Below are 27,526 nucleotides of genomic sequence, written 5' to 3' on the forward strand. Positions count from 1 at the left end.
AATAAAACAAAAAAGCCACTTCTTTTTTGTTTCCTCTGAAATTTTATTTTTATTGACGTATAGTTGATTTACAATGTTGTGTTAGTTTCAGGTGTACAGCAAAGTGATTTAGTTATATATCTATATTTTTTCAGATTCTTTTCCATTATAAGTTATTACAAGATATAGAATATAGTTCCCTGTGCTATACAGTGGGTCCTTGTTGTTTATTTTATATATAGTAGTGCGTATCTGTTAATCCCAAACTCCTAATATATCCCTCCCCTGCCTTTCCCCTTTGCTAACCATAAATTTGTTTTCTATGTCTGTGAGTCTAGTTTTGTTTTGTAAATAAGTTCCTTTGTATGACAAGTCACTTCTTTTCAGAAAGCATTTTCAGTGGGAACAGAATCCAAAGTTGACAAGTATTTTATAGTCTTTTAAAAATATCACTCCACTCTTTTCTGGCTTGCAGTGTCCAACAAAAACTCTTGTCATTCTTGTCTCTATTTCTCTGTTCACGTCTTTTTTTCCTCTGACTGCTTTTAAGATTTCCTTTCACTATCACTGATCTTCAGTCATTTGATTATGATGTGCCTTAGTGTGGGTTTTTAAATGTTTCTTTCAAATCAGATTCATTGAGCTTTACTGATCTATGGAGTTTATAGTTGTTTTTTGGGGGTTTTTTTTTAGTTCACTAAACACAGAAAACATTCAGTCATTATTTGTTCTAATATTTTCCTGTTCCCCCTCCCTTCTCCTGAGAATCTAATTAATTTATCTTAGACTATATATTATCCAACAGCTCATAGATGCTCTGTTCATTTTTTTTCAGTCTTTTCACTCTGTGCTTCATTTTGGATAGTTGCTATTCCTACGTATTCAAGCTCATTTATCTTTTCTTATACAGTGTCTTATCTGCTATTAATTCCATCAAGTATTTTTTTCTTTCAGATACTACATTCTTCATTTCTAGAATTTCCATTTCAGCATATTTTTGTATCTTTTATTTCTATTCTCTTCATTTTCCTATTTTCCTCTCCCTTCCTGAACACTGACAGCAAATTAGTAGCAACTCTTTTGACAGCTTTGTCTTCTAAATCAATCATCATTGTCATTTCTGGGTCTCTTTCTATTGATTGATTTTATTTACCCTAGTTATGGGTCATATTTTCATGCTTATTTGCAAGCATTTTAATTTTCTAATTGAAAGGAAATTGACATAACATCAAATTAACCATTTCAAAGTGAAGACATCAGTAGCATTTAGTACAGTCACAGTGTTGTGCAACCACCTCTACCTAGTTCCAAAACATTTTTATCACACCAAAATAAACTCGGTACCCATTAGGCAGTTACCCCGCTTTTCTCCTTACCCCCAGGACCTGACAACAACCAACCTGTGCTCTGTCTCTATAGGTTTACTTATTCTAGATATTTCATATAAATGGAATCAAACAATATGTGACCCTGGTGTCTGACTTCTTTCACTTAGCAAAATGTTTTTGAGCTTCACCACATTGTACTATGTATCAGTACATCATCTCTTCTTACAGCTAAATAATATTGTATGGTGTGTACGTACCACAATTTGTTTACCCAGTCATCTATCCATTTGGGCTGCTTCTACCAAATGGCCATTGTAAATAGTGTTACTATGAACATGTGTGTACCTATATTTGAGTACCTGTTTTCAATTCTTTTGGGTATACATCTAGAGTGGAATTGCATGGTAATTTTATGTTTAACTTTTTAAAGAACTGCCAAACTGTTTTCCACAGAAGCTGAAACACTTTACATTCCCACCAGCATTGTACAGGTGTTCTGATTTCTCCACATCATCACCAACACCTGTTACTGTTGGTCTCTTTGAATCTAACCATCCTAGTGAGCCTGAAGGGCGTACTAATTGTGGTTTTCATTTGCATTTCCCTAATTACTAATGAGGTTGAGTATTTGTTCATATGCATGTTGGCCATATGTACATCTCCTTTGGAGAACTGTCTATTCAAGTCCTTTACCCATTTTTAGTTGGGTTGTCTTTTTTTTTTTAATATTTATTCATTTATTTTTGGCTGCATCGGATCTTAGTTGCGGCACACAGGATCTTTTGTTGCAGCACGTGGGCTCTTCATTGCAGCATGCAGGCTTCTCTCTAGTTGTGGTGTGTGGGCTTCTCTCTAGTTGTGGCGTGTGGGCTCCAGAGCACATGGGCTCCCTAGTTGTGGCACACAGGCTCCAGAGCACACAGGCTCAGTAGTTGTGGCTCACAGGGGCTTAGTTGCCCCACGGCGTGTGGGATCTTAGTTCCCCGACAAGGAATCGAACACGCATCCCCTGCATTGGAAGGCAGATTCTTAACCACTGGACCACCAGGGAAGTCCCTGAGTTGCCTTTTTATTGTTGAGTTATAAGTTATAGTTCTTATATTTCGGTCTTTGATCCATCTTGAGTTAATTTTTGTATGTGGTGTGAGGTAGGGATCCAAGTTTATTCTTTTGCATGTGGATATCCAGTTGTCCCAGAACTATCTGTTGAAGATATTATTCTTTCCTGCATTGAGTGGTCTTGGCAATCTTGTCAAAAATCAGTTGGCTATTTATGTATTAGTTTATTTCTAGTCTCTCAATTCTATTCCATTGGTCTATACCTCTTTCCTTATGTCAGAACCACACCGTTTTGATTACTGTAGTTTTACAGTATGATTTGAAATGGGGTAGGTATGAACCCTCTAACTGTGTTCTCTTTCAAGACTGTTTTGGCTATTTAGGCCCACTGAAATTCCGTAAGAAGTTGAAGATCAGCTTTTCAAGTTCTGCAAAAAAGGTCACTGGAATTTTGATAGACATCATATTGAATATGTACACTGTTTTGCATACTATGCCATCTTAATGTTAAGTCTTCAAATCCATAAACACAAAATATCTTTCCATTTATTTAGGTCTTCTTTAATATCTTTTAACAGCGTTGTATAGCTTTCAGAGTACAGGTCTTTCAATTCCTGCATGCTTTTAGATGCTAGTATGAATGGAACTGTTTTCTTAATTTCCTTTTTGGATTCTATACCGTTGGTATACAGAAACACAATTGTATTTTGTGTGATCTTGTACTTACAACTTTTCTGAATTCATTTGTTAGCTCTATTTGGTTTTTAGTAGATTCTTTGGGATTTTCTATATATCAATACATGGTAACATGTCATCTACAAATAAAAATAGTTTTACTTCTTCCTTCCCAATTTGGATGTCTTTTATTCCTTTTTCTTGTCTAACTGCTCTGGCTATAACTTCCAGTACAATGTTGAATAGCAGTGGTGAGGATAGGCATCCTTGCCTTGTCCCTGAACATAAGGAGAAAGTTTTTAGTCTTTCACCCTCGAACTGGATGTTAGCTGTGAGTTTTTCATAAATGCCCTTTATCATGCTGAAGAAGTGCCCTTCTATTCCTAGTTTTTGAGTGTTTCTATTATGAACAGGTGTTGGATTTTGTCAAATGCTTTCTGTATCAACTGATACAGAAAGGTGATCATGTGGGGGTTTCTTTCCATTGTTCTATTAATGCAGTGGATTACATTGATTGATTTTCCTATGCTGAACCACTCTTGCATTCCTGGAATAAATCCCACTTGGTCATGGTGTATAATCCTTTATATATATTGTTGGATTCAGTTTGTTAGTATTTTGTTGAGGGTTTTTGCATCTATATTCATAAGGAATATTGATCTGTAGTTTTTTTTTTTTTCATGGTGTCTTTGTTTGGCTTTGGTATCAGAGTAATATTGGCCTCATAGAATGAATTAGGAAGTATTGCCTCCTCTCCTATGTTTTGGAAGAGTTTGAGAAGGATTGGTGCTAATTCTTCTTTAAATGTTTGGTAGAATTCATCAGTGAAGCCATCTGGTCCTGGACTTTTCCTTGTTTGGGAGGGATTTTTTTTTTTAATAAATTTGTTTATTTATTTATTCATTTATTTATTTACTTCTTCTTTAAATGTTTGGTAGAATTCATCAGTGAAGCTATCTGGTCCTGGACTTTTCCTTGTTTGGGAGGGATTTTTTTTTTTAATAAATTTGTTTGTTTATTTATTTATGGTTGCAATGGGTCTTCGTTGCTGCATGCGGGCTTTCTCTAAGTTGTGGCAAGTGGGGGCTACTCTTCGTTGAGGCGTGTGCGGGCGTATCATTGCGGTGGCTTCTCCTGTTGCAGAGCACAGGCTCTAGGTGCACGGGCTTCAATAGTTGTGGCTCGCGGGTTCAGTAGTTGTGGCTTGCGGGCTCTAGAGCGCAGGCTCAGTAGTTGTGGCACATGGGCTTAGTTGCTCTGCGGCATGTGGAATCTTCCCAGACCAGGGCTCGAATCCGTGTCCCCTGCATTGGCAGGAGGATTCTTAACCACTGTGCCACCAGGGAAGTCCTGGGATTTTTTTTTTTTTTATTACTGATTCAATCTGTTTACTTCTTATAGGGCTGTTGATATTTTCTATTTCTTCTTAAGTCAGTTTTGGTAATCTGTGTTTCTAGAAATTTGTCCATTTCATGTAGGTTATCCAATTTGTTGTTCACAGTACTCTCTTATAATCTTTTTAATTTCTTTAAGATCATGGTAACGTCACCACCTTCATTTCTGATTTTAGTTATATTCGTCTTTGCTCTTTTTTGTCAGTCTAGCTAAAGATTTGTCAATTTAGTTGATCTTTTCAAAGAACCAACTTTTAGTTTTGCTGATTGTCTATATTGTTTCCCATTCTCTATTTTGTTTATCTCCACTTTAATCTTTATCGTTTTCTTTCTCCGGCTAGCTTTGGGTTTAATTTTGCTCTTTTTCTAGTCTTCTTAAGGTGAAAAGTTATGTTATTTGTTTGAGATCATTCTTTTTAAATGTAGGTGTTTAATGCTATAAATTTCCCTCTGAGCACTGTTTTCACTGCATCCCATAAGTTATCGTACATTGTGTTTTCATTTTCATTTGTCTTTAATTATTTTCTAATTTCCCCTATGATTTCTTCTTTGACCTCTTGGTTATTTAAGAGTGTACTGTTTTAAGTTGCACATATTCTTGAGGGTTTTGGTACTCTTTCTGTCACTGATTTCTAGCTTCATTCCACTGTGAACAGAGAAGATACTTTGTATGATTTCAATCTTTCAAAATGTATTGAGACTTGTTTTGTGGCCTAACATATGGCCTATTCCTGGAGAATGCTTTACATGCACTTAATAAGAATTTGTATGTTGCTGTTGCTGAACGCTTTGTATGTATCTGTTAGATCTAATTAGCTTATAGTGTTGTTCAAGTCCTCTATTTCCTTACTGATCTTCTGTCTAGATGCTCTATCCCTTATTCAAGGTGAGGCAAGCATTTTAATTTTGAATTGGATGACAAACACTAGGAATTTTATATTGTTGAGTTCTGAATTGTGTTGTATTCCTCTATACAGTGTTGGACTTTGTTCTGGTGCACAGTTAAATTGCTTGGGATAACTTGGAGCGTTCTGAAGACTCTTTCCAATGCCCTATGTATTACAAGGTATTTACACTCTAGATAATGGAGACACAAATTATTCCTAGTTTTGTGTGAGCTCCAGAAACTGTTTTCTTACTGCTTTCCAGTAGTTCTTTCCCTGACTTTGAGTAGGTCCTGCCATGTCAGAACTGAGCCAAAGACTCAAGAAGAACCCTCTGCAGCTCTCCAGAATGCATATGTGCTTGAGTGTACTCTTTAACATATATTCACCACTCTCCCCCAAAGCTCCCTTCTCTCCAATACTCTGACCTACAATTCTAACCACCACCTTGGCCTTCCTAAACTCTTATCTTTGTTTCCTAATCCCAACAAAATTGGGCTCTGTTTTGATTCCTCCTCACACTACAGCCTGTAAACAACTTCCAGGCTCTACTGTAAACTGGTGCAATAGAAGGGCTTACCTCATTTGTTTCTATCCTCTCAGGCATCACAGCCTGCTGCCATCTGTCATCCAATGTCTAAAAACCACTGATCACATATTTAATATGTTCTCAAGTTATTTAAGGAGAAAGAGAATATTATTGCTGCATAACACAATACCCCCAACTTAGTGGCTTAAAAATTAAGCATTTATTTTTTTCACATAGTTTCTAAGGTTCAGCAATCAAGGAGCAGCTTGGCTGGGTGGTTCTGACTTAGAATCTCTCATGGGGTTGCAGTCAAGATGTTGATGGGAGAGCAGTCTAGGTAGGGCTGGAAGCTTGACAAGGGCTGGAGGATCTGCTTTCAAGAAGGCTCAGTCACACAGTTAGCTAAAGGTCTTGGTTCCTTGTTAGCTGTTGGCAGGAGGCCTCAATTTCTCACCATGTGGACCTCTCCAGTGGGCTATTCACAACATGGCAGCTAACTACTCTCAGAGTCAGCAATGCAGGGTGACACTGAGGGAGAGAAAGGAGGATGGAGAAGGCACAATGTCTTTTATAACCTATCCTTGGAAACGATCCATCACTTCTACCATAATCTATTGGCCACACAAACAGATGTGCAAGAGGATTACACAATGGTGTAAATACCAGGAGGCAGAGATCATTGGGGGCCATCTTGGAAGCTGGCTACACAGAGGATAAATCTTGTTATGCCAACATGGCAGAAAGCCAACATCCTTCTTATACATTTTAACCTCCTTGTGTTTACTACTTTTTTAATCCAGTAACTGTACACTAAATCCTATGACTTCAAGAGAGATGGGCAGATTGTAAATAGATCCTACTCCAAAGCCAGACTTGGAGAAAAACTAAGAGTAAGTATCAGCAGTTTTTAAAAGCGAAAAGGATAGAGTTTCCAGTGCATATGGCAAGAAGGAGAAGGAGAGCACCTGTAGCTGACCTGGGTTTGAGACATGTCCAAGTGCTTCACTCCCCCAATTACTTACTCTAATGACCAACTTAAATGTCTGCCCTCCTTTCTCATCCATCTCCAGAGCAACAATAGCAATAATACCAGTCATAGTACTATCAACAGTAGTAGCAAGAGTACTAGAACCAACACTAAGCATTTGGCCTTTGTTATCCCAATTACTCCTCACAACAAACCTGTAGGATAGTATCATTATCCCTTAAACTCTAGGCTTTTTGTTTCTTAATGACCAAACCCTGGCTTTACACTTTACAGTACACCTTGATACAACTTTATTCTTTCTGTATAACACCTGGCTCCCTCTTGCCCTATAGGATTCTCCACTCTTCTGGCACTGAAGTTGTTTTGTCCTCCCTGTTCTCCTACTCCACTTGATTCAGGCCTTAAAGCTTCCCCTTAGGGCTTCCCTGGTGGTGCAGTGATTAAGAATGCCTGCCAATGCAGACACGGGTTCGAGCCCTGGACCGGGAAGATCCCACATGCCATGGAGCAACTAAGCCCATGCGCCACAACTACTGAGCCTACACTCTAGAGCCCACGAGCCACAACTACTGAAGCCTGCGCGCCTAGAGCCCGTGTTCTGCAGCAAGAGAAGCCACCGCAATGAGAAGCCCGCGCAGCGCAACAAAGGGTAGCCCCTGCTCGCCGCAACTAGAGAAAGCCCATGAACAGCAACGAAGACCCAACACAGCCAAAATTAAATAAAATAAATACATTTATAAAAAAAAAAAAAAAGCTTCCCCTTGGCTTCCATGTTCCTAACAGCGACTACCAAACCTCTTTAAAAGGAACCACCACTTAAACCTCTGTTAATCCCTGGCTGCTGGGCTCTCCCAAGGCTACAGCTGCCTAACATAGACTTCCCAAACCCTTAGGACACACTGCCCGGTCAAGTGTGCCTCACCAACTAATCCCAAAACATTTGCCCTATTTCAGTCACTAATTTTTAAATAGTATTTCACAGCACATGGGCCTTCTCAATTTATACTTGCTACAGCTTAATGTTCAAATGAGTTTCCTTTCCCTAGGGGCTTGTAATTAATCATCAGGGAGAAAGGTCAAAATAAACCAAACTCTTACTTAGTGGTACCCTGGAAACACAGGTTACCATTAGTTACTTTTTGAATAATGAATGAAAAAAATACAAACTAATGATTATAAACTCTCAAGGGGATATAATCCAAAGAATTTTTACACATAAAAGGTAAAGATGACAGTGGACACATATAAGCAATTCACAAAAGACAAAACACAAAAGAACAAACATAAGCAAATCACAGAAATGCAAATTAAAATATCACTTTTTGTCAGACAGATTAACAGAGATTGAAAATTTGTCAAGGAAATAAGGCAACAGGCATTCTGATAAATTTCTAATAGATATAATTTTGTATTTTTGGTATTTATGCATCAAATATCTTTAAAATCTGCATACTCCTTTGACTAGTATTTCCATTTCTAATAATTAATTCCAAGAAAATAATGGACAAAGGAACACAGGTGTATGTAAAAAAAAAAAAATACTAACTGTGGCACTAACTATAACACAAAATCTGTCCAACAATAAGGATTTGATTAAATAAATCTTAGTACTTCCAAATTATGGATTAAGTCACTTCAGATATTATGTATTACATAATCCCAGTTTTTTAAAATAACATATATTCGCATAAAAACATACCTGCATAGAAAAAAAATCTAGAAGTATACACCCCAAAATGTTAGCAGTGACTGTTTCTGTAAAAGAACAGTGGAATTACTTCTGATTTTTTTTTCCTTTTTACTTATCTATACCACCTAATTTTTCTACATGAATTGTGCATGGATAAGAACACACACCCTTAAAACGCAAAAGTAAAAATGAGGAGCACAATTTAAAGGCAGAAGTGTCATTACGGTAGCCGAACGTGGAACATTCCTATGTTCCCTAATAATAATGTCAGGCAGAATTAATATCAAAAAGGATACCAAGTAACTTAGTATTCAAAAGCCTAGTTTTTAATTAGCTCTAGGAACACATATGGAATAATTTGCTAGTACTATTCAGGCATTTTAACAAAAGACCTCCCCAAATTTATTTATTAATCCTAAAGACAGTGTTGAAAATTATGCAGTAAAATCTCAACTGCTTCAAGATGAGTGTCAGCTTCAATTGCCTTTTCATGCCTTTTCACATTTACCTTGAGAACCCTCTAATGGGAAAGCAGTCACTGTGAAAATAATAAAACATAAAAATCACTCATATGTTTAAGAATTCAGTGTGACTTTAAGTCTGGATGAAAAGAAAGTCTTCTCTATAACTTCTACTATTCCAAATTAGGTTAGCTTTTCCCCTCAGACTTGAAAAGTTTAAAAAACTTAGTCAAGAGAGGGTCCTGAAGCAAGCCAAGAAATACATCTCTGTTACAAGCAAAGCATGCATATCTCCAGGCACTGTGGACAATTTCTAGCCAAAGCCCAGGGAGCTGCTGGGGCCACGCAGAACGCTGCCTAGGAGTTGTTTGCAACGCCTGGTTCAACACGACCAGTAGCACAGAGGGTTAGTAAATCCTCATTAGGACTAATCTATAAACTATAATTTTCAATGATGTTGCCTGACATAAAATGATCATTTCCATCTGTCTATAGTAGAATAACTGTACCCATATAATTAATGGCAGGTATCTGTACAGTCACTTGGGGGGAACTTCACACCTACAGCACAGTTTGTATGTTACATCTCATAAAGCTCCATCAGTGCATCTAATGGGACTTGACAGCAACCATGAAGGCACAGGAAGCACTAAGCACAGTATGATTCCTTTTAGCCCATGTTAGTAACATCACTGATGAAAGCAATATTTGTGGCACAAGAAAATTGTCTAGTTCAAGGAGAAAATCAAAGAACGACTGTGCATAAGGGAGAGATTTTATATTAATGGCATTTGTGTAAAGCAGCATCATATAATACCAAAACGGACAACACAATTATATGGTTACTGCTGACAAGGATGGAGATCTCCTTGCTTTAGTGACAACCTTAGCACCATTCATCCACTCATTCAGCAAATACATGAAAATCATATACAACAAGAACTATTCTAGGACCTGGGGATATAGGAGTAAACAAGCAAAGTCACTCCCTTCATGGAGCACAACATCTAACAAGGAAGACAGACGTTAAATAATATTACATATTTTAATACAACTTTGAATGTCAGGATGTCATTAAATAGAAGGGCAGGGTGCTATGAGGCAAGTCCTAGGCCTGGGAGTCAAGTGAACCAAGCACGGGGTGGGTGAGAAGAGGTCAAGCTGGAACGACCTGGCTCAACCTGAAAGAGTCTAGTTTGACTGAAGCATTTAGATTGTTTCCTGGGCACACGTTAAGTCTGAGAGGCATAAAGACATCCAAGTTAAGAGATCAAGTTGGTAACTGCTACCTAAGTCTGGAGCTCAGAAAAGAAGTCTAGACCAGGTATAAACTGAGAAGTCATTTGCTTAGAGATGGTGTGTGATGCACAGGAACTGGAGATTTCTTAGGCCAGGTGAGCTGGATGGGGCGGGGGCTGGGAGGGGTCATGTATTACTTCCTCAAATCACAAAAGAATTAACTACTTCTTGCAATCAAATTACTTTCTTCTCTCTTGATTTGCGAATGTGAAATAAATCAAAGTACTTTCTAATATTATAGTTATGATACAATGCCCTTTTTGTTCAGAAAGGATAAGATTAAATGTATAAAGTTCTTGGAGAAATGTCAAGACCTAAGAAAAATACTTCTACAGTGAGTCTAAGGCATTGTATGCTATAGTTTATTTAGCAGAGCACTTTCTTCCAGCCTTTTCCAGTGCCCTAGAAAAGGACTCTTTTTTTAACACACTGATACAACTACTTCACAAGATGTGTCACTAGAAATGCTTTCGGTCTGCAGAACTGCCACCTACTGAAGCTAGATCACAACTGTAAGCATTCTAAACACATCAGCAAGTCCTGGAGATGTGACATCAAAAAGAACAGAAAAACCTTCTGCTCTGCACACTTAAAACTTAACTTTCAGGACTATCGCTATAATCCTTACACAACCTGCCCTGCAGTCTTCCTATGACAAATATATAGCATGTAACTGCTCTATAAAGCAGCGGTCAGGTTATGGTTATACAAAAGCTGAGTTAAAATGCTCCACGATTTTGGCCCAAGCACCATATAAGTGTGACATGCCTTAACACAAACTCACCTGATTTATTTGAAGCATGTTAAAACAATATTGACCAAACTGCTGTATCCCTCACGGCTCCAAAAACTAGAAAATGAAAATGAAGAAATAAGTTCAACTTAGTTGGTAATCTCAATGATTAGCACTTTAAACACATGCCCGTGACCAAAATCAAATACAAAAAATGGAGTAGATCTAAATCAGCGTGGAACTTTCAATGATGATAAACATGTTCTGTATCTTTGCTGTCCAAACCGGTAGCCACTAGACACATGTGGTTACTGAGCACTTGAAATGTGGCTAGAACAACTGAGGAAGTAAATTTTAAATTTTCTTTAATGTTATTTAAAGTTAAATAGCCACCCTGTGGCTAGTGACCACCATACTGGACAGCGCAGATCTAGGCTGAACAAAGTCTCTTCTGGTTCTAGAGTTCTACGACAATTTCAGCAAAAGTGAAGCTGTTAAAACAATGTAAAAGTTTCAGATTAATATTTAATATATACTTCCCTTGCTCCAGTAACGTTTTAAACAGCTTTGTTCCCCTCCTCTATAAGATAAATTAAGCCTAAAGAAAATGTAACACACACATATTCTCTTAGGTGGTATGGAAGAGCACATAGTAAGATTACCTAGTTGCATTTTTTCCTGTTTCTGATTTTATTATCATCATTATAAAAATAGCATGCATATTAAAATTTTACATAAAATTTTCGAAAACAAAATTACCATCCTGACACATCCCATTGTTACATTTGGATTTGTTTCCTTATGGGTCTAACCTCCTCGCCATGGTTGTATTTCTTTTCATATAGCAAATGTCTTCTACACTTAACTTAAAAATAGATATCAAAGAAGGGCAGGAAAACCCAAATAAATAAATAAATAATGGGATTTTGTAATGGGAAAAGTTACATTAAAAATTATGTAGTCCCCCCAAAAAATTAACTGAAAATCAACAACACAATTTTGACATATACCAAAAGAGCTAAATCCAATCACTTGTGTAAAAATTTTTATGCTATAAAATTTTTAATACTGAACTTTCCCTCAGAAGCAAAGGTTCTGGAAATATATATATACACACAAATACCATATGAATATACATATGTGTGTGTGTGTGTATACATATATTTGGCTACAATTTTTTCAAGATGACAAACTAGAGTCAATTCAAAATGACTTTCAAAGTTTTCAATTATTTCTTTTTTTTTTATATAAATTTATTTATTTATTTTTGGCTGCGTTGGGTCTTCGTTGCTACACGTGGGCTTTTCTCTCGTTGCAGCGAGCGGGGGCTACTCTTCGTTGTGGTGCGCAGGCTTCTCATTGCGGTGGCTTCTCTTGTTGTGGAACATGGGCTCTAGGAGCACGGTCTTCAGTAGTTTGGCTCGCGGGCTCAGTAGTTTGGCTTGTGGGCCCTAGAGAGCGCAGGCTCAGTAGTTGTGGCACATGGGCTTAGTTGCTCCGCAGCATGGGGGATCTTCCTGGACCAGGGCTCGAACCCGTGTCTCCTGAATTGGCAGGAGGATTCTTAACCACTGCGCCATCAGGGAAGCTCCTCAATTATTTCTTACAATAGTGACCTCACCATCTGTACCAATTTTTGTATTTTCCAAGAGAATCACATTTGTAGAAATAGCACAAGGCCTGAGTACCAGTGAATTTAAGTTTTAGTCCAAGCTCTCCAGGAGATTACCTTTTTTTAATATAAATTTATTTATTCATTTATTTAACTTTTGGCTGCATTGGGTCCTCACTACTGCACACGGGCTTTCTCTAGTTGCTGAGAGCGGGAGCTGCTCTTCGTTGCGGTGCGCGGGCTTCTCATTGCGGTGGCTTCTCTTGTTGTGGAGCACGGGCTCTAGGTGCGCGAGCTTCAGAAGTTGTGGTACACGGGCTTAAGTTGCTCTGCAGCATGTGGGATCTTCGTGGACCAGGACTCGAACCTGTGTCCCCTACATTGGCAGGCGGATTCTTAACCACTGCTCCACTAGGGAAGCCCCTTCAGGGGATTACCTTTTGAGCTTTGGTAAATTGCTTTATGTATCTTTGAGTTCTTTCTCTTGCTTCTATTTTCTTCCTTTTTTTTTTTTTTAATCTTTAAAAAGTAAATGTAAGTCCTTTGGTAGGCAAACAACAAATAGAATACAGCAGAAATAATGAGCTACCACTTCCAAGACTGGGTTATAAAAAGACCATCATTTCCCTCCTGGGTGTCACCTGCTCTCGTTCTCTCACCTGTTTGGTCTGCAGGAAGCTGGCTGTCATATTGTGAGCTGCTCTGTGGTCAGACCTACATGACAAAGAACTAAGGGACACCTTGGGCCAACAGCCCAACAGAAACTGGGGCTTTCTGTCCAGTACCCCCAAGGAACTGAATCCTGCCAAGAGTCACATGAATGACTCAGAAGTAGATCGTCCCCCAGTCAAGCTTTCAGATGAGACTACAGCCCCAAAGATAGCTTACCTGCAACCTCCTAAGAGATGCTGAACCACAGGCACCCAGCTGCAGCCAGATTTCTAACCCACAGAAACTGAGATAATAAATATTTGTTTTAAGTTCTTAATTTCTGGGGTAATTTGTAACAATAAATAAGACACTTCCATTCAACTCAAATTCTGTAATTCTATGGTATTAATTAATATATTTAGGTAGACCAAAAAAAATCAATTCCCTGTTCAACATGAGCAAATGAGTAACGCTAGAATTTGAAAGGAGTAAATTATGAAACTTAAACATTTACATTCTATTCAAAAGATGACATCATTAAAAAGTGTAGCATTAGTCAAATGGTATTAAAATACACTATCTACAACTAAAACTACAAACCTAAGCAGTTTTCTTTTTTTTAATTGAAAACAATTCATTTGGACATTAAAACATGAACAAACCACTAAAAGCATCTCAGTGATCTAATGTCCCTTATTTTCCAGAATTTAACATTATTTAGTAAGAATTTACCAAATTTGAGAAATCTCATTCTGTTTTCATTTTATGTAAGCCTCTAAAAATTACAAATCCTTGTCTATAGACCTGTATGTGTTTCTTCAATATTAGATTTTGGTAATACTAGTGGCTGATCCTGAGAAGTAGGCACAATAAGATATAGGGGTACATTTTTTAAAGTTCTGATCTTCTGATATACAAAAAGCAGTTTTATGAAGAAGCACAAATGAAAGCACGTATTCACTCAAAACTGACCATACAATTTTAAATATTCTGTAAGCCTTTCCTTCAGTTATAAAAATCTGTATACATTAAAACATGAAACTAATATGTCTGTGACAGCACTCTGTGAGGTAACTGGATAAAAATTCTGAACATATTCTTTTCCACAAACAAGTTGTATTAGATTTATATCAATATAAAGATTATAACTATACCACAGGCAATTTGGAATGCCCACAGTGGCACATCTCTTTAACATTTCATGTCTTATTTAAAGACATGCCAGGTCTACTATCCTATATTTAAAAGAATTTGATAAAATATCAAGTCATATCAATAAGATGCAGAGCATTTTATACTACCCATGGTTTCATAAAATCCACCTCTTCCTCTTCTGTCAAAAGTTTCCAGCTACCATTCATTCCAATTACAACTATGTACTTTTAGAGAAACCTATTCACATGTCCCAAAAATGCCCTACAGTGATATCCAGCCAGGCGCATTAGAACATGCAGTTCCAGATTCCAAGCTACTAAATGAAGACAGGCAGGGCAGTTTATGGAGAGAAGGCACTACTAACTGGAGAAGACTTGCCACTCATGAAGAATTAAAGGTCCAACAGGTATCTGAAATGTACTGCTGATATCACTCACCGCTTATATTATGAATTACAATTTGCTCATCTGATTAATTGAAAGCTGTGCAAAATTAAATCTATAAAATCCTCAACAATTAAATCCTGCTTTATAAAATGGCATTATTAAATTAACATATCTATAAATTTTATATTGGCACCCATCCCACGACTGACAGGCAATCCCCTCTTAAATGTCTTACCTGACAATATGAAAAGCAAAGACATTTACTAATCCCCATTCTTACACTCCAAACTACTACAAAACTAAATACCAACTCAAAGCTTCTTACTCTAAAAAACTCATGAGCTCCTTAAAAAGCGTTTTTAAAAAGGCTTTTCATTTTCATTTCTTTTTAAAAGTAGGTACCCAAAAAAACTATTTTTATGTAAGAAAATCAAAACAATTTAGTATAAATTTTACTATCTCCTAAGAGCCTATGAAATATTCTAAGTATATAGAAGTCTCACTCCATGAACCGTTCCAGTGAAAAACCCCACATACTACCAGCTAAGAAAAAAAGGAAATTAACATTTACCAGACACCAATTTTATATATAGCAGGTGCCATATTTTGCCATTTTTATATTAGCTCATTTAATCCTCATCACCTTGGGATGCAGGTGTTATTCCCATTTTTCTAGAAGTTGGGTTACTTCCCCAGTCACATTGCTAGGATTAAAACTCAGTTTTGTCTGGTTCAAAGTTCCCTTCTTTCCATTATATGTTAAACTATAAATAAAAGCTCGACTCCTTAAAAATGTTCCTTAACAAAGGGCTTGACCTCTAAAACAACATAATGGCAAGGATTCTATATAGAACTTCAAAACTATATTGATTTCTTCAAAATCAATCATACACAAATATAAATTATAATTACTGTGGATTCTAGACACTCATCTAATATTTTCTTGAGTATCTAGAAGAGGCACAAATATATCTATACATGATTTGATTATACTATGCCTGTCTCCCACTATTCAGTCTAATATTAACAAAACCCAATTTTGCAACATCTAGACTTTTCCCCTTTCTTTATTATGATCTGCATACATAAATGATCAGATATCCAGTGCTCAAAGTATACAAAAGAAAAGAAGACAGAGTAATAGAAGTAAAGAAGAGGTTAACTACAAGGAAAAAACCCCACCACATTGGCCAATTGTATCTTCCAGAACCTGATCCTAACACAGGAAAACCACTCAGCCTCAATTCCTATATTATTTATATACTAATAACGGTGATGAACACCTTTGATATTCTTATTCTTTGTTGAAAATCAGACCAAGCCACTCCTTCCTAGAATTTCATTCCAGGCAAGCCAAGTAAGCTAAAATGTGAAATTTATATGGTTTTCCATGCTGAAGTTAAGTAGGAGTAAAGACCATGATGTATATAACTGACCCTCAAATGATCCAGGAAAAAACTATTATGTGTGTGTGACTGAGAGAAAGCAAATTATAAATTGGTGACTCTGAGTTAAGGTTACATGAGTACTCTTTGTATTATTCTTATTCTTGGTACTCTTCTGTAAACTTGAAGTTACTTCCAAATAAAAAATTAAAACTTAAAAATTACATGGCAGGGGCTTCCCTGGTGGCGCAGTAGATAAGAATCTGTCTGACAATCCAGGAGACATGGGTTCCATCCCTGGTCTGGGAAGATCCCACATGCCGCGAAGCAACTAAGCCCGTGTGCCACAACTACTGAGCCTGTGCTCTAGAGCCCGCGAGCCACAACTACTGAAGCCCGTGTGCCTAGAGCCCGTGCTCCCCAACGAGAAGCCACCGCAATGAGAAGCCCGCGCACCGCAAAGAAGAGTAGCCCCCACTCGCTGCAACTAGAGAAAGCCTGCGTGCAGCAACGAAGACCCAACGCAGCCAAAAAATAAATAAAATTAAATCTTTAAAAAAAAAAAATTAAGTGGCAGTATATCTGAAGTTAACAGTACATACTTGGATTATACAGCAACATTTTTACAAATACAAAACACAGGTTTTTAAGGAAAAATTTAGGGATGTGTGAGGAAATCTGCACTATATCCTACCAACTAATGATCACTTAGGAATAAATTTCAAACTACACTGCCATGCAATGGAATGTGGCAATGGTGGCTTGAGCTGAAAACATAGCAGGACAAAAAAAAACCACAGACATCACATAGTTTGGCATTTAAATGTTTCACAAATCTAATACAGGCCTGCTTCAAACGGCAGCAAATCTACAATTCAAGTGGTATGTGTTATCTCTGTTTTGCAGTAAAATATAGGCAAACTGAAAAATGAAAAACTTGCCATTTTACAAAACAATCGAGATGCAGAATGTCTGGGTTTTGATGGCTTTATTAAAAAAGTTTTTTTTTTTCTACTGCAGCTCAATTCACAACAGTATGTGTGAATCATGTTAAGAAAGCAAGGACGGAGAAGAAACAGCCTCCAGGAACAATGCTGCAATCTTTCCTCCTACAAGGTTACTATTAACCCGCCTGCCCATCACAATTTTGATTTCAAATGTTCTTCATGCTCTCTTAAATCACAAGGATGCATCAGAAGAGAAGTAATGCTCAGAAGAAGTTCACCAAAATTGTGAAATCAAACATTAAAAATAAAGGTTTTCGGCTAACGGTGAAACACCTTTAAAAGATCGTCTCTATCCTTTCTGGAGGAACCACCCAATTTAAAATCCTTCAGTACATTTCCCTAAGTGAACGGTCCTTCTCTACCCAAGTAGTTCTAAACCTTCTGGGGAAGGGGCGGGGGGACGCGTCACGCCAAGCAAAGACCCTTTCCGAAGAAAATTCTCCGTAAGTGCAAAATTCTGCACATATTTCCAGGGACTTCCAGAACCCAAGGCCATTATCCCCGCCCCCTCCCGAAGAATCCCAGCTCAGCGTCTCCTCAGTTGCCTCCGCGGAACACCCGCCTCGACACAATCCCCACAGTCCCCGGCCCGCCCCGCGAGGGGCTGGAGGCTCTGCCCTCGCACAGCGGATTCTGTAACTGATCTTTGTCTCTTCGCCCAACTGCCTTCACCTCGGCAAGGTCATTAACTGCCAACCACCCCTTTAAGCCGAGCCCTCACCGTAGTAGTTCGTAAGAGCCACGGCCGAACTTGTCTGTCATAGGATATATTTTGTCCCCTCTGCCCCACCTACCTTCCCCATTTCGGCGCGTTACGTATTTATCACTTGCCCATTATACAGAAATAGCCACCACCACCAGCCCCCGGCGCGCCCCCGCCCCGCCGTTCCCCCTCAGCCCCCAGGCCCATGGCCCGCAGACCCTCCAGGGATGGGCCTCCCGCCATCTCCCCTCCTCTGTCCCCCTCCCCTCCCCAGTCCTGCCCTCCCCCCCCACAGGGACCCTCCCCCTCCCTCTCCGGCACCGTCGCTCCACCCGCGGTCCCCTCTTCCGGCCGTTCCCACCGCGGCCCCAACGACCCCATCTCCCGGGTCCCTGCCCCCTCCCCCACCCCCGCCCTCCACCCTCCGTCTGTGCCGGCATCCTCGCCTTCCTCCCGGCTCCTCCCCTCTGGACACCTGTGTCGTCCCACCCCCTCCACACACGCCCCCCCCCCAATTCATTCGTCTCCTCCCCGGCTCCCCAGCCCCCGCCATCCTCCTCCCCTCCCCCTCCCGCCCGGAGAGAGCCCGAGGAGGGAGGGAAGGCGCGGGGGAGGGGAGGCCGCGAAGGGGCCGCTCTTCTCAGGGTTCGCCGCGCGCCGCGGACCCGCAGGGCTCCCCAGCGCCCTCTGTCTCCCCCGCCAACGGGGCGGAAGTCGGGGCCTCCCGGACGCCCCCCACAAGGGTATTTACCTTCTCGCCGGGGACACTTTGCAGACGACTCCAACATTGGCAAACACTACAGAGAACTGACCCCGCTCGGCCGCCGCCGCCGCCGCCGCCGCTGCCGGCTTCCACCCCTCGGGCTCCCCGCCCCCCGCCTCCTCCCCCCGCCTCCGCCCGCCTCCCCTGCGCTCCCGCCGCGCCCTCCCGGGCCCGCGCCGCGCGCCCCCGCCGACGCAGCCGCTCCCGCTCCCCAGCCTGCCCGGCGCGCGCGTCCCCGGCCTCCGCAGACCCACGCCGCGCGCCGGCGCCGGCCCTCCCTCCCTTCTTCCTTTCGCAGGCCCGCGGCCGAGCGCGGCCATTGTTCGCGGCGCCGCTCACGCCCCCTGGCGGCCGGCCGTCCGCCGCAGCGGCGGCTGCCGCGGGCGCTGCGGTGCTGGCGCCGGCAGGCCGGGCCCCGGGGCGAGGGGCCGTCCCCCGGGGCCTTGGGAAGGAGGGCGAGCGAGCGCCCAGGGACCGCGCCCCGTCCGCAGTCTCCGGGTCTCTGGCCCGGCTTCCCGCCCCCTAGGCTGCAAAGGGTGGGCCTGGGGCAGCCTCTTACACACCTGCCCTCGGCAAATGCCTCCCCCGCCCAACTGACCCTCTGCTCTTTCCAGGTGGTGTCCGCACCCCGATTCCCCGCCCGTACCTTCCCCAGGCTCTCTCGCTGCCCCCCTTTGCTCTGCTGGGGGCGCGCGACCATCCCGCGTCTGCTCCGGCCGCCGCTGTGCGAAGCACGGTTTAGCGGATCCTGCACCTTTCCAGCCTGGGAGGAGGAGGGGGAAGGGGGGGGGGGGAAGGGGAGGGGGTTAGCGCCACTGTCTCGCCCGGAAAACACTAGTGATCAGTAATCACCTGCTCTCCAAGATCCGCAGCGTGGCCAAACGGCCTCCTCAGCCAAAAAAATCATAAAAAAGAAATCCTTCGAACCAAAAAGGAGGATCATCTTAGAACAGTGCCCTAGATTCTAGATTGTTGAGGCAGGAGTGCCAGAAAACTCGAATTACTTCTTGAGTCGTCCTGGTTTTGATGTGGGTTACTGATGTCTGGATAACTTCAACCCAGTTAAGCCCAGTGAAATTCAACACTCCATTTAGTAAATGGCATAATAAATAATGTGGCAATAAAGTAAGTGTAGAAACACAATTATTACTGTGTTTTCACATTTATCCATTTGCATTATTATTCCCAGGGTTGCTTCCCAGTATCGATTCTCCGCCTGAGAAGTGTCTACCAGGCCTGTTATTTCAGTCATCACGTAAAACCGATAGTTCTCTGAACAGCTGAGAAGACAGTATAGCAGTGGTTAAAAGCAAGGGCGTTCGAATTAGATAACCAGGCCAGGTTATCCACTTACTGAGTAGGAGACCATGGACATGTTAGTTACCCAATGAGTCCGTTTATTCTTTTGTTCAACAGGAGATAACATGTGATAACATGTATTTAAATGTGATAGTATGTATAAAGCCCTTTAAGCAGGGCCTGGCATTTCCCGTGGAAAGAGATTAGCTACCTGCTATATTTTCCTCCTGGAACTCTTTCCTATGCTCCTTCCCCTCTTTTCACCTCTGCCAATTCCCTCAAACTTAACATGGTGCATCCTTCCTAAATCTGCATTAGTCCTTGGTTAATGACTTCTAGCTCAAGCCTAGCATTCAAACACTTGTTGAATGCTTTGAAAGAGTACATGCCCTTCACACCAGCGGTATCAAAGGACAAGCCTCCCACATTTGTGCCTTTCCCGGGCTACTCCCTCTCCCTACATTCCATCCTCCTCTCACCCAATGAGCAAGTCATCCTTCAGATCATTCCGAGATCACCTCCTTGAGGGCATTCTCTACCTCCTCTGAGCAGGTCAGTGCTTTTCTTCTCTCTCTTCTGACATAGTAGGTACATTAGAGTGTTTCTGAGCCTGATTCCACATGCCAAACAGTACATTCTTTAAGGCCAGGCTCTATATCTCATTCATCTTTGTAGTCCCAGCATCCAATAGCTAGGGGGTGGAAGTAAATGCTTTTGGAATAAATAGATGAGTTTATGCTTTTAGAAATGACTCTGAAGTGTTCGGAAATGTCACTCCCTCTTATTCAGGTCATTAAAGTTAATTGAAAACTTTATCTCCACTGTAACTTTTTCTTATAATGGATTTTAAGTCTCTGGTTATCCACTTGCTAACTAGGAGACCATGGGCGTGTTACATTTAAACCCCAAATAGAATGGATTTTTATTTATTCATTTATTTTTTCCAGCTGACCTGCCTGGGCGCCCCCAGCCCCGGAGCCACAGCGTCCTGGCCCACCCACCAACCCTTAGAATGAATTTTTATTTTTTTAATTTTTGAATTTTATTTATTTATTTTGGCTGCATTGGGTCTTCATTGCTGCATGCGGGCTTTTCTCTAGTTGTGGTGAGCAGGGGCTACTCTTCGTTGCGGTGCGCGGGCACGGGCTTCAGTAGTTGCAGCACACGGGCCCTAGAGTGCTCGGGCTTCAGTAGTTGTGGCTCGTGGGCTCTAGAGCGCAGGCTCAGTAGTTGTGGCTCTCGGGCTCTAGAGCGCAGGCTCAGTAGTTGTGGCTCGCGGGATCTAGAGCGCAGGCTCAGTAGTTGTGGCGCATGGGCTTAGTTGCTCCTCGGCATGTGGGGTCTTCCTGGACCAGGGGTTGAACCCGTGTCCCCTACATTGGCAGGTGGATTCTTAACCACCGTGCCACTAGGGAAGTCCCTAGAATGAATTTTTAGAAGCCATAATTATCAGAGAGAAAATTGTTTTTGAGCTTGAATCAGCACTTTCAATTGCTCAAGGTGTGTAGATAGCATCAGGACATGAAATCACCTGAGTGGCATGGAAATCCACATGTCAATCTATGATCTTGGGATTTTACTTTAAAATGAAATGTTTGTGTAGGAGTTGAAAAAAATAGATATTTAAAGAGGTGTGGTCCTATTAGAAGCTGATTAAAACAAAGCAACAGATTTATCCATGTGTCTTTACCAGCAACCATTGAAGTCAAATATTCAACCATCAGAAAAGGATAATGCTTTCAAATTCATCATGGTCAGGTTTGAGCAATTTGAATAGGACAGATTCTAGAACCACAAAACATGATTTCTCTTCCAGCTATGTCCTCTCTTTTCTTATAACAACCCTTTCTTGACATCTATTTTCCTGTAAAATTCATCTCGTCCCCCAGCACCCACCGTATGTTATTCTCTTTTATATATATCTAAACATATTTTTATCACTACACATTATTTGTTTCTTCCAGTATACCTCAGCTCCTTGAAGACAAGAACAAAGATTTCCCCCATCTTTTCCTCTCCAGCATCTAGCACAGTGCCTGTGGTGATCAACAAATGCTGGCTGAATGAACGGATTAGTGAATTTGACAAACGTTTACTGAGTACCTTCTATATACCAAGTACTAGTCACAGCCCAGGGATATATAGCAATGAAAATAATCGGCAAAGTCTTTGTCCTCATGAAACTTACAGAGAAATGAATGAATAGACAAATGCGTGATAAAAAAAACACTTCCCAGTCCTTTACCTATATTAGAATACCATTCTGGAAATTTCCAGTGTATCTGCCTGCTCACTAATAAATCAGTTGCTTGGGACTCAATTTTTTTTTCATAATAATGAGGTCAAAATAGTTACTAGAGTATCAGCTGCCTAAGCACTGTACTAAAAAGCAGTAGAAATAAATTACATTGCAAATATAATCATTAAGAGTAAGGAAAGAAAATTTTATTTAATAAAGTGTACAGAGGTTCTTTTAAGTCTTATCAAACATATTGCTCAATAAATATTTTGAATAATCAATTAATTATTGATTTTTTAACTAATTTAGATACAACAGCTGGTTCTCTAATGCCATCTTTACCAAATTTATCATTGCAATATTAGAAGTTGGAGGCAAAAGAGGAATCAACTCCTCCTATCCCCCAAAAAAGAAATGGTGATGCAATTCCTGATGAGTATAAGTTTCTTGAAAATGGTGAAAATTTTTTGCTGTGTAATAGAGGATAACATGATGTGGGCAAAATTTTGATATTTGGCACAGAATCTGGCTTAGATGATTTGGTGAAATATAAGGATTGGGCATGTGATGGAACATTTAAATATAGTCCAGATATGTGCTATCAGTTATAAACCTTACATATATTAATATCAAATGGCAGCCTCCCTCATGTGTTCGTTTTACTTCCAGGGAAAGCTGAGGAGACTTACAGCAGATTTTAATGAATCTATGTCCCACATTAGATCCTGAATCCTCAATGACCGAATTTGAGAAAGCAAGTATCATCGCTTTCTCTAACATATACCTGAATACAACTGTAACTGGCCGTTCATTTCGTATGGCAAAACACATTTACCACAAAATCATTGATATTGGAGAAAAGTTGCACTATGAAACCGGTGCTGAATTTAACACAAAAATTAAGTGCACTAAGTGTTCGCGTTTCTTCCAGTCAGTGACGTTATCGATGGCTTTATTGAGCTGACAGGTGACAATGATTTGCCCCAAGAGTTGATTTCTTATTTTGAAACACACTACTTTGGAGAAGAAAGAGGCCGAGGGCCCCAAAGGTGCAGAGTTGAACCCACATTTCTCTCAGAACTTTGGAACATCTGTCAATGGACATGTGACAATATGCCAAGAACAAACGACAGTGTAGAAGACTTTCACAACACAAATATGCAGTGACAAACATGCATCCTACGACTTTCCTGGTGGCGCAGTGGTTAAGAATCCGCTTGTCAGTGCAGGGGACACGGGTTCAAGCCCTGGTCTGGGAAGATCCCACATGCCGCAGAGCAACTAAGCCTGTGTGCTGCAAATACTGAAGCCCGTGCGCCTAGAGCCCGTGCTCCGCAGCAAGAGAAGCCACCACAGATGAGAAGCCCGTGCGCAGCAACGAAGACCCAACGCAGCCTAAATAAATAAATAAATAATTTTTTAAAAAAATCTAATGTAATCTTGACATGCATTAATAAAAGTTGATTTAAAAAAAATATGCGTCCTAGTATTTGGAAACTGATACCTCTCTTAATGAAGGAAGAAATATTAGCAAAAAGAAAGATGAAATGCTGAACAAGGAGACAAATCAAGAAGAAAAAAACAGTATAAAATACTATGAACAAAACACTTGGAAGACAAGTGCTTAGGTACAACCTACAAAATAAAGTCAGTTATTTGTGAAGTATTGCCATGCATCTACACATGTCTTAAATACAACTATTTTGTATTTTGCAATAAAGTCTTTTTAATTTTTTTATTCATTTCTCATGTTTTATGTTTATGTCCTCTTTGATGTCCCTTTTTATTTTTCATGATTTTATGTTTTATGGCAAATTTGCCTTATGGCCAACTAGTTGTGCCGTAAAAATGTTTGCAACAAAGATGCTTACAGTGAAAATACCAGACCCAGAGAAATCCATACATCTGGTATTAGAAATGTTGGTATGAATAGTAAAGAAAAACAGTTTTCTCATTAAGTTGGTGTCCAGAGAACCAGAAAATTGGTTGATAGTGTGCGGAAAATTTCAGAGAGAGAATTTATAATTTGGCTTTATTCCACCATTGTTACCCTAAATTTCTGATACATTTCTTTGTGCCCTGTTTATAATTATTTAAATTTCCTTGCAATGGAATAACTGTGTAACATCTCTGAACACAGGGGGTGGGGGGTTGGCAGGTGTTGCTTCTTAAATAAGTTCAATGATTTCTTCCAACACTTTTTAATTGTGTCTATTTTGAAAGACATCCTTTAGCAATCACCTTGTCGTCTTTCCTTATTGTCACCCCCATCCCCTTTTCAAAAGACTTCATTATTCTTTCTCCCTTCCCATTTATAAAGGAAGACAAAAACTGAACATTCCAGCTACTTATACCTTCTCATTCTTTCATCTCTTTGGTAACTGTTGATGACATTCTGAATTAGTAGTATATTGTAGTTATAATAAACCATCTTCACGGAATTCCCTGGTAGTCTAGTGGTTCGGACTTGGCGCTTTCACTGCCCTGTCCCGGGTTCAATCCCTGGTCGGGGGAACTAAGAATCCCACAAGCAGTGCAGCGTGTAAATAAGTGCATCAATAAGTCAATAAACCAACCCCCAAATTAGTGGTTTAAAACAACAGTGGTTTATTTAGTTCAGGCAGTTTGGGCAAGGCTCAGTGACTTGTCCTTGCTCCCTGCAGTATCAGCGAGGGCAGCTCACAGGCTGGGAGCCCGAACCACGTAAGGACGCGCTCACTCACACCTGTGGTTGATGCTGGCCATCTACTGGGACCTCGTCTGGGGCTGTCAGCCAGAACACCTACCTGTGGCCTGTGGGGCTGCTTGGCTTCCTCAAAGCATGGTGGCTGGGTTCCAAACAACAGGAAGTCAAGGACACTATTAAGTCCTGGGCCCAGAAGCAGGCACAGATGTGCTGCGAATTCTGCCATATTCTGTTCGTCAACTAGTCACAGGGCCCAGATTCAAGGGGCAAGACCTGACTCCGACCCTCCATGGCAGGCATGTCAAAGAACTTTAGGGTCACATTTAAAACTCCACACATTCACTGAAATACATTACCTTGTCTTTTCACTCTATTGCTCTTGCGTTAAAATAAAGGTGACATTGAAATTTTCCTTCCGTGGACACCTGGGTCTGCGTGAATGAAGGCAGCTTCTTCACTCATCAAACGCCTCCCTCAACTACTGAAGACAGCTGCACACCTGAATGATGGAGATTACAGAAACTGGGTTCCAGAGGACTTCATACACTTTTCTAATCCACTCTCCTCCCCAGGTCAAGGCGGAGGCTTCGAGCAAGTTAGGCAGTCAACAGCTGCAGCAGCAGAAGAGAGGAAGGGGTAGGTTGGATGCTGGAGGAGAGGCCCAGGCAGTAACGTGCGATTGTACATTTAGTCACGCTGTGTTTCTGTGCAGTTGGCAGTGCGCCATGCTGCCAGGGAGGGACCAGCGGAAGGCAGACAGACGAGGTCAGGCCGACTGGCAATGTCAGGAGTGTGCATCACCCAGGGCACAGGCTGTTCCTTCCTCTCCCAGCCCCACCCCTGCATCACCGGCAGACGCAAGCCATTTGTTCATTTATTAATTCAATGTACACGTCTGCGACCGGGGCTACCCCAAAATATGGAAGCTTGGCATATTGAATATTTTAAGCTGAAGGAACTTGAGAAACAGCATGTACAAGACTTTCTGACCTTCCCCTGAAACAGGTCATATGTGAGATGTGTCCTCCCTCTATACCCAGAGGAAAGGAGTATCCTTATCTCACAAAGATGAAAGGACACAGAGAGGAATCCGCATGAACAGGCCTTGCTAAGTTTCAGCCAGTTTATTCCACTGACCTCATGACCTCTGTCCCATCACATCTTTCCCCGACTTTCCACTCTTCATCAAACCTAGCTTAAAAGCACGCAAGTGTCATTGTTTCTTTGGGTCCTCATTTCCTTATGAAGACTTCTGTGTCACATAAAATTTGCATCAAATAAATTTGCTTTTCTCTTGTTAGTCTGGCTTTTATCAGAGGGGTCCCAGTTGAGAACTTAGAAGGGTAGAGGGAAAAGATTTATTTCCTCCCCTCCACCTGCCAGTGACAGTGACGTCTGTTGGGATGTTAAGATTGTCTGGTGCCACTCTGTACCCCTGCCGCTGTGTAGGGCCAGAGGATCTGTCTGCCTCCTCAGCCCAAGTTCCAGTATGGTTCCCTCTGATGCTGAAAACTTGGCCTCTGTGCACCAGTGCCAAATCGAATCTCAGAGACAGGGTTTGGGGTGAAGTAGAAAAGAGTAGCTTTATTGCTTTGCCAGGCAAAGGGGGGCATAGTGGGCTTGTGCCCTCAGAAATTGTGTGTTCCAACCCAGGGGGATTTGGTGAGGAGGTTTATAGCAGTGGTTCAAGGGTGGGGTTGCTGATAAGGATCAGAGTGTGTGCAGGGCCTGCACTCCTTTAATCTGGCCTCAGGTGGTCTCCTGATGAGCTTCTGTGGTTCTCAAGGTTATCAAACTGTGATCTTCTCTGGAATGGAGAATGCTTCATCAAGCAGTTAACATCTTCCATTTCTTGGGGGTTTTAGGAATGTAGAAGAGCTTAAAGATATTGTCATGTGTATCCCTTGAGGACCAGGACAAGGACCCTGCCCCAAGGCTGCACTATTGTTTCTTTTGAGTGTTCCTCCCTTGTCTCCACATCTCCTCCCTTCCGTGTTTAGCAACTGTTTGAACCTTTGGAACTCGGGGAAGGTCATGGAGGCTAAAGCCTGTTCCCTACAAACAAGAAACGGGAGACACAGAAAGGCTTCTGTGCCCAGGATCCCCACGGGGTTCTGCTGGGTTTAACCTCCATCCTGCCAACTGCCCTCCAATACACACACACACATACCCCATTTCTTAAGACCTGATACACAACTTCTATCCAGTACCTACTAGCCTCTAAGCCCAGGGATGCACCTGCCCTGCATCCTCATCTCTCCAGATATCCTCCCTTAGGGCCTGCCCAGCTGTCCGTGGATAATAAATCACTGCGACCTCAAAGCTTGGTTGCTCCCCCTCCTCACCCCAACTTTGACCACCAAACTTTACTGAGTTTGAATGGCGTTTTCCATTCCTCCTCAGAGCCATTCCAACCTTTTGGGACCCTATGCTCCTAGCCCCCTAATTTGCCTGCAATTGCACTGAGGAGTATGCCCTTGACCTTCCAAGAGTCTCACTGGCAGGACCACCACTAGACTAAACACTGTGGAAGATAAGGGAGACACAACTTCTTTACATAAACCCACTTAAGCATTCCAATCATCAGGGACTTCCCTGGTGGTCCAGTAGTTAACACTCCA

The 27,526-nt window shown here is 41.3% G+C and overlaps 1 protein-coding gene across 16 annotated transcripts in view; it reads right to left on the reverse strand.

The window, feature by feature from the left end:
* Positions 1-19,443, reverse strand: part of STAU2 (staufen double-stranded RNA binding protein 2) — a 302,893-nt gene extending 283,450 nt beyond the window's left edge. For 4 of the 16 annotated variants that reach the window (XR_014255312.1, XM_082432597.1, XM_082432609.1 and 1 more), the window contains exons 1-2: positions 18,670-18,774; positions 11,071-11,136 (exon numbers count right to left, since the gene is read on the reverse strand). Coding sequence is in view for 2 of the 16 variants with exons in the window: in XM_082432596.1 (XP_082288722.1) it covers positions 11,071-11,088 (18 nt within the window). In the remaining 14 variants the exon portion in view is untranslated. Of the gene's footprint in view, positions 1-8,535; positions 8,592-9,034; positions 9,065-11,070; positions 11,137-18,669; positions 18,811-19,327 lie in introns of those variants that run through there. The other 12 variants (XM_082432608.1, XM_082432607.1, XM_082432606.1 and 9 more) reach the window with 9 other exon arrangements.
* Positions 19,444-27,526: the final 8,083 nt, after the last annotated feature.

The sequence above is a fragment of the Balaenoptera physalus genome, assembly GCF_965194825.1.
Source record: "Balaenoptera physalus genome assembly, chromosome: 17".
NCBI lineage: Eukaryota > Metazoa > Chordata > Mammalia > Artiodactyla > Balaenopteridae > Balaenoptera > Balaenoptera physalus.